At 45.3% G+C, this 13,370-nt stretch overlaps 1 protein-coding gene across 8 annotated transcripts in view; it reads right to left on the bottom strand.

Moving 5' to 3' along the window:
• DLC1 (DLC1 Rho GTPase activating protein) overlaps window positions 1-13,370 on the bottom strand; it is a 333,929-nt gene that overhangs the window by 29,421 nt on the left and 291,138 nt on the right. For 2 of the 8 annotated variants that reach the window (XM_057505156.1, XM_057505157.1), the window contains exon 1: window positions 12,073-12,439. The exons of 5 other annotated variants lie outside the window; for them this stretch is intronic. In XM_057505156.1, the coding sequence (XP_057361139.1) occupies window positions 12,073-12,109 (37 nt within the window). In that variant the 5' untranslated portion in view covers window positions 12,110-12,439. One more of the 8 variants, XM_057505158.1, reaches the window with a different exon arrangement.

The raw sequence follows: 13,370 nt of genomic DNA, 5'->3' as shown, positions 1-13,370 counted from the left end.
GCAAAACCTTGAAAAAAGTCGTTGGTCACTGATTTTTTTAATAAATGGAATAGTTACTGATTTCATTCCCACCCCTTTCCAATCACCAAGAGAAAATGGTAACAATGCAACAGAGGTACTAGTTAAAAAAATCAGTATTTCCATTTTGTTTAATAAGACATGCACCTGAGAAACTACATCTACAACCAAGTCCTGGTGGGAATCCCCTTTCTAGTTTCATCCCCTGGTCCAGGCCACTCCTTTCACCTTTAATCTCTTAGTTCTGAGCTAACACTCTGCGTCTCCTATTTTTCTCCTTCCTGAGAATCCACCTGCCACCTGCTCGTCAATCTTCCAAAGTTACAGTTCAGATCTTGTCTCTGCCTCTCCAATTCCACTGGTGCTCTGCTGCTTAGAAAATCAAGTCTGAACACTTCTTCGTGGTTTCTAGGTCTTCACGTGGCACCAACCTCCCATTCCAGCTCCCTTCACGCCTGCTATGTCGCAGCCAAAGTACACTTGGTGCTCATCTCTCCACGTAGATGGCCATGACTTTGCTAGTCTGAAATACTCCCCCATCCTCTCACTGTTGAATTTCACTCATCCTTTAAGTCCTAGCGCCATGCCACCTCTGCTAGGCAGTCTTCCCTGATGCCTCCCAACAATCCTATCCACAGCTTCCGTTCATTGTGCGCGCCATACGTGTAAGCCCCATCTAAGCTCTTACTGCCTTTCAGTCCACTTATTCCCTATAATAATCCTGGAACATGGACTACTAATATCATTCCCAAGATACACACATGAGGAAACATGCAGAGAAATAACCACTTCTCTTGAAAAATGAGCCTTCTTTACATTGAAATGTCACAGGAGGGTGAGAGAGAAAACTAAGACTCATGGCAATGAGCAAGATAGGTTCTTCCCTTAACATAAGTATGTAACAATGGACATTTAAAATATTAAAGAGCACCATGTACACAGGGCAGTACTCCAGTCACTGCCTGCCCATGACCATTTTTGGAGGCCTCTCACTGGCTCAGGGGTAAGACTTTTCCTTCAGTGTAGGTGAGGGGTAACGTGAAAACTGGGAGCACAGTTGTCAAAAAAGTCCCCACTGGGCAAAAAATGCCATCAGAAACTAAAAATACAATGGAAATACAATGACACCTTTTATACTTGGGTTTTCTCTAAGCAAACAACAGACATATGTATTAAGGAGGAAATAGGAAATTTTTATTGGAAAGAGCTGTAAGGGTTGGTGGTAGTGGATGAATGAGGTCTGGGAGACCCTTTGTGTCTGGCTGGGAACCATGAGGCCGTATTTGCATGTTTCCTGGCACGATGAGATGACTCCTATCTTCCCCTTTCCCCTCAAGAGGGAGTTAAGCAGAAATTCCCCATCAAGTCACATTCTGTTGAACTTGCTGATCTTAGCTGGTTGAGCAAGAGTAATTTGGGTGAAAGCCGGAGGTGGTAACTTCCACCTTCTGTTTGCTCTGTCTGCACACTGGAAACCCTCAGGTTCCCTGTCTTCTGGGACAACATGCTACCCAAAGCAGGACTCAGGCAGATGCTACAGCTACACGGAATTACCTCTTAAATAGAATTCTAAGGAAAGGGAGCCACGTAAGAAAATTCAAGCCATCTTCCAGATTCCTTGGATTCCCACAAACATGACAGCCTTGTGGCCAAAGATTCATGAAATTGTTGATGGTTTTATAGCCACTGAGAAGCACGCTAGCTGTGTGAAAGGCAGGCAGTCTTTCTGATCCAAACCAAGATTCATTCCCTTTCCCTGAACACTCAGATTCCTTCACAAGCAAGAAGATCCTCTTGGGTTCTCCTGCCTCCATCAAGGTGGCCAATTTTACAGGACTGTGGGCAGCTGGCCACCAACAGCCTATCTTTACCTGGCAGGTGGGTGTCACAGGGCGGCCACTGGAGAAGCAAACCCGAGCCTTAAAAGCTCGATCTCGGCAGGCTCTCAGCCCTGATGCAGGGAGGGGAGTTTTCTAAAACCATCAATACCACCCACTCCCAGGGACTCTGATTTTTTCAGTCTAGACAGCTTACTTTTAAAGAAGCTTCCCAAGTATATTTAAGGGAAGCCAGGATTGAGAGCCACTGAGCCAGACAACATTCTTCATATCCATTTTCCTGGGCTCTTCCCCGGATGACCTTAACAGCCTCCCAACTGAACTCTGGTTAGTTTTGTCCTCCCCTGAGCCCCTAGATTCGTTTTTATAAATCACATCGTTCATTATGTCACTCTTGTGCTTAAAATTCTTCAGTGACTCTCTACTGCCCTTTAGACACAATCCAAACTCTTCAGCAGACCCATATATTTAAGGAAAAGAAAGAATTCACTAATATTTTTCTTTTTTAAAAAACAAACTAAGAACAATGACTTGATCCCTTTCTCTCTGCAATTAATAAAAATAAGTGTTAAACCCACACAACTGCTGAAGACTGGTTGCCAGGAGTTACCTATGTAAAATGACGATTCCTAATTGGGCTCAGTCAGATAGCAGAAGGTATATACTGACATTTATTAAGCTCTAATGTTACCTGTTCATAGCAAAGATTTTGACTAGCAACATTCGTTCCCTCAGGTGCTTAAAAAAATTCTAAACATCTGCTGTGCATATTCTGAAAGAAACCAGTTAGGAGCCTTCTGGAAGAGCAGTCCATGATATTTTAATTTCTACGGATGTTTGGCTGAACAGTAGCTGGCCCAAACCCATCCTTAGGTATATTCTAGTACAGTCATGCATTTAAGTGAAGCTGATCATCCTTCAGTTTTCCCTTCACTCAATATTTATTTATTGAACATCTACTCCGTGTGTTGCCAGTGTGCTCAGGGATGGTCAAAGACATGGGTTCCTGCACAGAAGCAGGAGGCCAAACGGAAGGGTACTTGGCGTCCGATGGTCCTCTGCTTAGGAAACATCCGGTTCCCTAAGGGCTAGTCTAAGGTCCTCAGGTTGAGTTCCCAGTGACCTGGGCCGGGCAGCACTGATTGGTCCATCGCCAAGGGCGACACACCCTGGCTCCCAGTCGCACCCCATCATCTGCCACCGCCACTCCCTCAGGCTGATCAATCCAGTCCTGCTGGTCCCCTCTCATGGCTCCAGACCCCTTTTCCTGCTTTGTTTTCTCATCTTTCAAAACTCTTATTTATTATGTGTACTTTCTGTCTCTGCCCTCTGGAGTCTCCCAAAGGGCAAGTTTCTTCGTCTCTTCTGCTCTCTGATACATCATCCCAAGCACCTACCATAGTGTGGGGCACACAGCAGTTGTTAGGTAAATAAAATTACATAAAGACATAAACCACAATATGATTTCTGTTCTGGTGAAGTGGTCTTAATTTTTCTGACCAGGATCCACAATAAGAAATACAGTTTACATTGTAACCTGGCACACACATGAATATATATGTGTGTATATATGCACACTTTTATGTACACAAATACATGGATATATTAGGATGTGCATTAATTAGCATGTGAAACATTTCACCAAAGAACACTTACAGGAGGGAATTCAGGCTTACAGTTTTCTGTTCCATTGTATAAATGTTACTCGTTACCTACCAAAGCCACTAGTTTAAAATGCATTATTCTCACATATAGCTTTTTCTTGGAGAGAGAGAGAGAAAGAGAAAGAAAGGAAGAAAGAAAGAAAAGGAAAGGAAATTAAGAACTTCTGCACAGTACAAAGGAAATGTGATGCATGAATTCAGAGGTGGGAGCGGGGGGTGCGGGGAGGAGGTGCTTGAGCATGTTTTATGCTTGGTCTTTGTTTAAAGAGCGGTTATAATCTTTATAATTTTGTATAAGACTGGATGACGGGAGAGGAGGTTTGGAATAAAAAAGACAGAAATGCTAGGTGGAGAGATGGCAAAGCACATGTGTTTGTGAGAGCGAGGCAAACAGTCTGGATTTGCTGTAACACGAAATAAAGGAAGGGGAGGCAGGAAGTGGGAAGCAGATAACCCCACCGAGCCACCAACGAGCAGCCATGTCATTTCCTCAGATGTAAAATAGCTTTCCATCTGAGTGTCCCAACTCTTCCCAAGAATCCTTTCCAGAAAGGGGGCAAAGTATCCGCTGTGACAGGTCAGGAAAACAGTTCCAGAAAGAACCCACTGCTTAGTTAAGTAGCAGTAAGAATATGCATGTTCCTGGACCTATTTCCTCATCCATAAAAGCTGGGATTTCCACAGGCTTTGTAATTCCACAAGTTTCTGACTCAGATTTCCTTTATGCCCATTCACCCTTCTTCCTAAAATGACCATTAAGAATAGGTTCCATTTCTATTCTTATTTTTCCACATTTGTCATCAGTTATATGAGGACATTCTTCTTCCCTCAAACAATCAGGACAACAGTAACTGCTTTGAATGCCCAATTCTATAAATTCACAGATATTTATTGCTAAAATTTCTAATTTGTTTTTTAATGGATCAGTTCCTTAATTTGACCTTTGACGCCTATGTTCATATTACAGGGAATTCAAAACGCTAAATGTTTTTGCTTATGTGTGGGTCTACAGCCCTCAAACCAAAATTAATCCTTATAGGAAGAAAATACTGCAGATCCACAGAAAACTCTTTGCTTACTGACCTTTTACGCTTCTGGTTTGGCTATGGCCACTGCCTCCTACAGCATCGGCGAGCGAGCTGGGGGCTGAAATGCATCCTGGAGCAACCTCGTTACCCTTTACAGAGGAGGAAGCCGCTGAAGGTTCCAGGTAACCTGCTTAGCGTTCCAGCGCCATTCTGCTCTGTCAGGTTAGAGCACTTCCTGTAACCCTCAGTAGTATTACCTCCCTTTTAGAGGTTTGAAAGTTACCCTCCCTTTTAAGGCACCAGACTCTTTTCAGTACAAGGTGAGAAACTGGAAGATTTGGGGAATTTTCTTTTTAAGTGTTTTTTTTTTTTTCTTTTTCTCCTGCTTGAGTTTTGGGGGAAGATAGCTTACTTTCTAGTAAAGAACATTCCTAGAAATAATATAAAGGGGGAAAAAAGGAGCTATTTTCCCCAGTGATGTGATGACAACTTAATAAATGGCTTTTGCTTTGAAAGAAGGAAACCTTGGGAGACACACCCTGCAGGCCTGTACTGGGATCACGTGCATGACAATCGGGCAGAGCAGAAATGAAACCAACTGAAATCCCCTTTGGGGTCATTTAGATCTCATCTTCACAAAATACTGTTATTTCACATAAAAAAAAAAAAGGTGTGTTCTTCCCTTGCAGAGGCAAAGAGCTCTGTATTAATTTGAGCCCACTGCTGTCATGGCTCTATCAGGCACTCCAGACTTAAACTGATCCAATAATTTCCAGGAACAGAAAGTATCTCCTAACTAATCAAAAATCAGCACTCATTATACCCAGCACCAAGTAGTGAACAGAAATGAAAATAGACTATTAAGGAAATGGATACTGCATCATCATATTTTTCTATTTCATTTCAATCTGGGGTGCAATAAAAAACCTTGGTTTACACCCATATACACACATAATTCTAGTATCCTATACCAAATATTTATGCATTTCAAACCAAGCATGGCTAAGAAACATGATTTGAAATGGCTCTTAAAATACCAAGCCCTTTAAAGATGACAATTGCATAGGTGAAGAAAACAATTTCAAGAAAGGAAACAATCTAAATGTACTTTTAAGGGACCTTATTTTTCTGAGTCCCATTTTTTCACAAAGTGAAGCAGATGTTTTAAGATTATATAATCCACTTCCTTTATAACTTATTATTCAAGGCAAAATACCTTGGTCACAAACCTAAAATAGCTCCCCCCTGTAATTAAATATTGGCAGGCACCTTAGTTCTTTCTTTTTTGTATGTTAGCAAAGCTTATTAGACTAAGCCCTCTCCCTGCCCTCAAGTTTGTTTGTCTCTTGCTGTAAGTCCTATGGTGCTATAGCAAAGAAAACAAAAATACTGGGCAAATTGTAGTGCTACAAAACCTTAGATTAGAAATGAAGAGAATAGTGAGGAATTCTAAAGAAACTCTTCACTCAAATTTTAGTCCATTCTGACAGAGAAAAGAAAATCAATATAGAGTGAAACATCAGGTTGCCTTATCAAAGATCAAAGAAAATAAAACGTGACAGATACTGGTTCATATAAGTTGCCTCCAGCTATTCCAATGTTTAACCTCAAACAGGAAACACTATTCAATTTGATTTTCTCAGTTTTGTGCCAGGAAGTGTAAGAAAAAACAAGGTTTATTGTCTTCCCGGTAAGCTAAAGAATTATTTTCATCGAAATTGCTTGTGGCACCCAGCCCCCCCAAAACACATACAATCTGATGGTCAAAATTTGATTCACGTGTATCTACTTAGTTTAGGAGGGTTTCTGGTTTTAAAACTGATGAATTTTTCCTACCAACACATTTAAGATCCTCATTTTGTTTACACATGTGGGCAGGAAGGGGTCTGAGGTTCCATTCAACTCACATATGACCTTGGGCTAGTCACCGAACTTCCAGGCATCTCAGCTGCTCCTCAGTAGGGAAGAGGCAATATTTTTCCAGGCTTCCTTTGCAAAGTTCTGGAATTTCCTACAAAATTACTTTTACAAACGTACAAGTGTTACATAAGATCCTTTTCTCATGCTATACAGTTTGAAAAAGGGAGCTCTATAGAGATGGTCCCTTATGAGTCTGTGCTTTCTCTAGACTCAAGAGGTGAAGATGACTTCAGAATTTCAGCATCTTCTATCTACTTTGTCACCAGAGTGTGACAATGGGCTAGGCATGGCTGTAGTTGCCGCCCAGTGCACGGGCCACAGGCCATTTCACCTCCAAGGTCCCTTGCTCTATGGCTCTCTAAGTGCTGCAGCCTGGGAAATGCTCCAACCTCAGGGTGTGGAAAACTTTTGTCCCTCAGACATCCTCCAGAGGCTCCTGCCAGGAGGAGGAAGGCGCCTTTCTGACAAGCTCCAGGAAGCAGCCTCCAATCCTCTCTGCAGGACACTCAAAGGTGGGGCAGGGAACAGAACAAAATGTGGATGGGAGGTGTCAAAGGCATCTGAGGACTCAGGCTTCACTGACCTCAGCCTCCAGTTAGTTTTTGATTTTTCTCTTGGGGATGGGCAGGGGTAAGACAGGAAAGGCCCCCAAGCGGAGGGACGTGTGAATAGAAAAGGAGCATATACTTTCCACTATGAAACTCAATCTAGTAGCAGAATGAAAAAAAAAAACGATAAATGATGGATAGAGAGTGATTCCCACTTCAGCAATGTATACTATTGACTTTAGCAAGGTATAATTTTCTACCTGTTGGAAGATAATTTTCCACCTTTAAGGAAATAATGTCCTAATAGGCAGGCATTTTCAAGATGCTGTTCAAATATTTTCAGGGACATTGGGAGAAAACTTTCCCTTAGAAATACTTTTTAAATATACTTACACTGAAGAAGGCATTATTTGGCACAGTCAGAAGAAGCTAGAACACGTAAAGACAGCCCCCTCCCCCAAATGTTAAAGACAGAGGCTCCAGAGAGGGGATGCAGAAACCACAAATTTGTCAATCCTGGACTCTTAACATTATAGCTACTCAATGAGCATGAGCTTCCTGGGAAACCACGATGTAAGTATAAGGCTCTATCTGGCCACCAAATAGTGTTTCCTAAATTGAATCAACTCCTGCCAGATAAATCTCCATAAACTGGATTCTATAGCCACAGATGCTAGGCTGAGATCCCTGCTCCTGCACGTACAGTGGGTGATGGGATTCAACCCCCCAAGCCTCACATTCCTCATCTGTAAAATGGGAATAATTACATCTGCTTTGAGGAGTTGCTGTGAAGATGAAATGTGACAAAGAAAGCAGATTACATGAAAGTTTTTAGCTTCTGCAGTATTATTACTATGCCATTAATAGCTTCTGGATTTTTTATAAAAATAAAAAAAAAAGGTATCTTAAAGAGAAGACTAACTTGCTTGTGACGGATTCTAAAACTACAGAGGACAGACTTTCTTCCTGTCCACCATTAATTATGATGGCAAGGAGGGAAATAGCTAGTGAGAAAAAAGTTCAGACCCAGGAGCCCTAATTAAAAAGACCTCAGCAGGACTATTCCCAACTCCTTATCACTGATCATGAATAATCCTTAACAATAACACCGGATCCCACAAGGAAAGGACAGCGAGAGCCCTTCTCAGCTGGGAATCTTACCCCTTTTACATTAATTAGATTTCTGACTAATTTGAGGTTGAAAGAAAACACCACTGACCACACTCATACCAGAGACCCATCCCTACGAAACATTTTTTAGTCTTACAGCACTTTCTTTCTTAGAAGAGGAATTACCCTCAAGTCTCCAAATTCCTTCATATGCAATGGACACAGGGCCAGATAAAAAGACGATTGTGAAAGTCTGCTCCATACAAGGTTTTTCCTTCTCATTTCATGGTCATGGAAAAGAGGAACTGGGAACTTCACTTTTTAGGACACAGTGTTTTATCTACCCTTTCTGTGGTTGGGCATTAATTCACTTTGACCACCACAGCAAGGAAAATTTTTTATGTCCTGAATGCTGTACAGATCATTCCTTTGTGTTACAGCCCTACAACTTCAAAGTTACATATCTTAGGGGTAAATTCTGCTACAACAAGCACTCACAGACACCGAGAGGAATGACTAAGTTTAGAAATTAAATTCTCTCTCCTCCACTTGATCCCAACTCTTATCATTCTAATCACTGGACTCTGCAAACATTAAAAATGAAAGGCTGGTCTGCTTTGTAATGTCAAGAACAGGCTTGGCATGATGGGAGCCTCAGGCCAGTTACACTATGGGGCTGGGTTTTGCTACAATGTTCTGAAGCACTGAGAGCTCGGTCTTTAGTACTTTGCAATATCCAGGGCGGAAGGGGAAACATCTGAAGTTATTTTTATTTTTGCAAGTCTTCTGGTTGTACAGGGTAAATGCAGGGTGGGTCAAGTATTGTCTGCAGCCCTTCAGGGGTCTATTTTTTTTTTCTTTTTTGGAATGGTCTCATTTCCGTCTTCCTGTTGCTAGGAAGGAGAGTTAAGCATGAGGAACTTGTGTTTAGAATACTGGACCATCCTGTCCAGCACAAGGCTCTCTTAAAAAAATGTACAATTCACTTCACCCACTGTACTTTGGATGCCCCCATTCTTCTGGACCAAATCACCCTTCCCTGAATATTTTCAAGTTGCATATTTACTTGCCTAAGTCATAAAAATACCACTCTCATTTGAACATTGCATCACAGCTTAAAATCTCCATGGGGATACCAAGGGAAACCCAAGTACTTATTTTTGTATTTGAAACCACCTCTTGGAATCCCACCAAGCCTCTGACTGGAGGGCATCTCATGAGGGCCTCCCATAGCCCCTTCAAGCTGCATGCTAGTTCGACAAATAAAGAGTTTCCGTAACATACACATTTTTCACTCACTTCACAGTAACTTGTTTAAAATCATAACACGGTTTTCTCTTCATCTGGTATATTTTCCAGAAGCAACCAGACACCCCTTTGTAATGTGAAAACACTCTTAAACTTTGCTTGGTCTTTGCTCTTTGAACTATAGTATAGAACAACTACATCAAAATAAACAAACCAAAAAAGACCTTAGGTTAAAGCGCCACTGGCCTTTCACCTTTGCTCTACAGGAAAACAGTTTGGTGGGTCCAGTGTATTAAGACCTGGAACACTGCCTTCAATTAGCGATGGTTAATTGCTTAACTGTTCAACCTTTTCACTCTTTAAGGAGTAAGTGGTGTTTCTCATAAGATCTACAGTTGGGAAGTTAAGACACAGGTAAGGAACTGAGCTCCTCGTTCATTCTAGGGGAAGATTTAAGTGGGAAGCTACTTGTTCTGACTTTTCAGAGTCAGGAAACCAAGTCAGTCCTTGTTCTTGACCTCCTAACAGGTTTGGTGTAAAGGTGTCACTCTGCTTGAATTAAAATCTGTTTTTGTCAACAGCAAACTTTTAAAAGCAGCTGGGAGACAAAGTCAGTCTGCTGTGCTTCATTTTAAACTCTAAACAGTAGTGCTAATGAAAAAAATATGCACCCAGTCTTGGGCCACGCTGTAAATCTGGCACGCCACAGTAACAGTCAACACACACAATCGCCAATATTTTCTCAAAAAAAAAAAAGTCTCGAAATAACTTCTAAATGCACATCTGCTAACTATTTGACACTCATTCCTTAAGACTTTAGTTCTTCTATTAGGGGGGCTGCTGACTTACAGGGCACCCCTCTAGCCATCTGCAGCAGTCTGCAAGCCAAGATGGCACTGGGTGCCTCCATTAATTCCACACTTATGGTCTGCAAATTATCTCTGTTGAGGACCAGCCTGCAGTCCAGATGGATGCTGAATTCGTCAACCTCTTGGAGCTGCTGATAGATTTACATTCAGAGTTCTGCTGGGCTATTATTTTCCCTCATCCCTTCAGCAAACAGAGTTGGAAAAAAATGTAATCTGAGACTCAATTTTCTGCTTTCTCCAGAGCTGTGATTTTTTTTTCTATCCAAATGCGTCATATAAGCTACCCTCATGAATCTTTCCGTACTAGAGGCTGTGCCTCCGTTGTATTCCTCCACTTCACCAACAGCGTCTCAAACAGCCTCTGAACCCTGAGCATGAACCCATGTGCCTACGTGGTGGTTGCAAAGAGCCTCGCTCAAGCTAGCCTAAGGCAAGCTTTTCTTCTTTGCACTTCAATGACGACATGCAGGGGTTTCCTTCTACGGTAATTAGCATAAATTGGGCTTTTGTGGAACGTCAGTACTAGACACTGTGCTAAGCACTTGTATTAACTCCTTTGATCCTCAACCTCCCCACGCAGTGAATACAGTCATTAACCCCGCGTTGCAGGTAAAGGAGGTACAGAGAGGTCTTACCACTTCCCAGGTTCGCCCAACTAGCAGGCTGCAGCCCCAGGATTTTGAGCCCTCCAGCCTCACCCGGGTCCCCTCTTGTGCCTCTTTCAACAAGGGCTGTGAGCTGGAAAGACCCGCGGAGACTCGGTAAATTACACGTGGCAGGGCTGGTGTGCTGCGGCCAGGCGGTAGCTCCTGCCCAAGGATCAAAGGCTCAGCCCGTGACATTGGGATAGGGACAGGGACACAGAGCGGGGCAGGCTTCCAAGAGACTGTTGCCTCGCTACGAAAAGGTCGGGCAGGGCGGAGTGCGTCCTTCCTTTCGCCCGCCCAAGGACTTGCGCCACCCGGGCGTTCCCTAGGAGCCAAGGGCGTGGGCATCTCCACGGGGCATTTTGGGGAACCCCACTCAGCGCCCCAGCACGTGAAGGCACACTGCAGCGCCCCCAGCAGAGCCCATCACGTGCAAGCCATGGGCTTGCTAAATAGCCAGCAGCCACTACACGGAGGGCTTAGATTTAAATCTGAGTTATTTTCCAACATTTAAAATATTGGTGGGGGGGTGGGGAATAGTTTGAAATTAAAATGATTCTTTTGGTGAATTTACTTTCAAGCAGTTCTAAAAACACAAGTGCCACTACGGTCTAAACGCCCCTAAATAATAAATTCTCAGGGAGTCTGCGCTGATTGTGGACTTGTATGGTAAAGGCCAGCAAGTCCGAGCGCTGCACCGTCTCTAAGTGCAGAGACGCAGAGGGGCGGTCGCGCCGCGCTCCTGGGAGCCAGAGGCCACCGCCTGGGATTCAGAGTAAGAAGAGCAGGGCCGCCTGTGCAGCGGGCTGGAAGCCGCCAGGCCCTGCGCCCCCTGCGCCCCACGCCCCACCCCCAGCGGCACGTTACCGTGGGCTTCACTTAGCTCGTCGCTGTCATCCCCCAGCCCCCAGCCCTTCCCGCACCCCCGAGCAATGAGTAGCCAGGGGTCATTACCCAGGATTAAGTCCTCCCTCCCCAGACTGTCCCATTTTCCCCAAACTCCACCTCCTCCACTCCGAGAAACTTGGGCGACTCGGTCCCGAGCCTCCTCGGAAAGGCTTTCAAAAGCACAGAACGCCAGGCACCGACTTGACAAGGCAGGGTGACATTTCCTCCGCGGCGGGTCCCCTCCGCAGCTGGCTCCCGCTGCTGGCCTGACGGCAAGGCACAAGTCTAGCTTACGTGTTAGGATCATGATGTCCGGCTTCTCTCTGCACATCAAGTGCGGCGGGGGGCGCCAGGCGCGCAGCGGGCAAGTCGAGGCAGCCCGAGGCAGCTCGGCTCCCGCGCGGGGACCCACGGCGGCACCCGAGACACGCGCTCTCGCGGTCCTCAGCGCATCCTTGCTCGCCGTTCCGTGTCCCTCGCCAGGGCCCCAGAAAGAACGCGGTGTTTCCAGCGGTCGAAAAGGGAGCGCCCTCAGGGAGAAGGGAGGAAAGCCCGGGAGCGGAGGCTTCTGCTGCGGGGAAGTTCGGCCATGGCCCGGACGGGAGCTAAGCGCCCTCGCTCGGGCGTGCGGGACCCCACTGCCGGCCGCGCGCTCCGCCGGCCGCGCCCTCCCGCAGGGCCCGCCCCCCCGGGGGAGGACCGGGCAGGGCGCACCGCCCCCTCCCCGCCGCCGGGGGCCTCCGGCCCCGCCCCGCGCCGCGCGCCCCCCAGCCTCCTCGGCCCGGGGCTGGCAGGTTCGCCTCTGGCCTCCGCGTCCGCCGCGGGAAGCGCCCGGGGGTCTCCAACATCGGCCTCGGGGGCGAGGGCAGAAGCTGTGCGCGCACGAGACGTCTCAGCCGGACTCCAGGACACCGCACATTTCCCTCTTATCTTTTTCTAGGAAGCCTGGCACACTTTTCTTTCTTAAATCTCTGTGATTCTGCCCTTCATCCTGGTGGGGACCGCATACATTCGGGGGAACGGAGGGAAGAGGGGATGAATCAGTGTTTCCTCATTGGGGAACACGGTACCTATCCCTTGGACACTCGTCATTCACTGCTAAAGCCCACAGGGTACAGAACGCAGGCAAATAATAGCCCTGTCTTAGAGCGGGATGGAGCCTTCACTCAGCAGGAGTTGAGTCCACCTCTCCGCACAGTGACAGCCTGTGTTTTCCTAACTATGGCCTGAGCCACAACCCAATGAATGCAGTTCCCGCAACTGGCAGGACCCGCCTCTACAGTGCAGAATTAGAAGCTCTGCTGGTGAGAGAATCTGCATGTTTACAAGCCTTCAGGTGATTCTGATACTGTGCAATTTGAGGGCCCCTCATATAATAGGAAGACTCATTTTTAAAGATCACAATGCAGTACAATCTCTGTAAGATTTTTAAAAACCTGGACTGGAGGTTCCAAGGAAATTTACTTCAGGGCTAATTGATGCTTTCTGCCTATTACTTCTGGGCAAAGAAAACTACTCAAACCTATTTGTTCAACAAGAGCATTTACTATGTGTCAAACACTGTTTTAAGCTCTAGAGAGATGCAGCAGTGA

The sequence above is a fragment of the Manis pentadactyla genome, chromosome 7 (assembly GCF_030020395.1).
Source record: "Manis pentadactyla isolate mManPen7 chromosome 7, mManPen7.hap1, whole genome shotgun sequence".
Taxonomy (NCBI): Eukaryota; Metazoa; Chordata; class Mammalia; order Pholidota; family Manidae; genus Manis; species Manis pentadactyla.
Note: the sequence above shows the minus strand (reverse complement) of the source record. Positions and strands in the feature narration are given on the sequence as shown.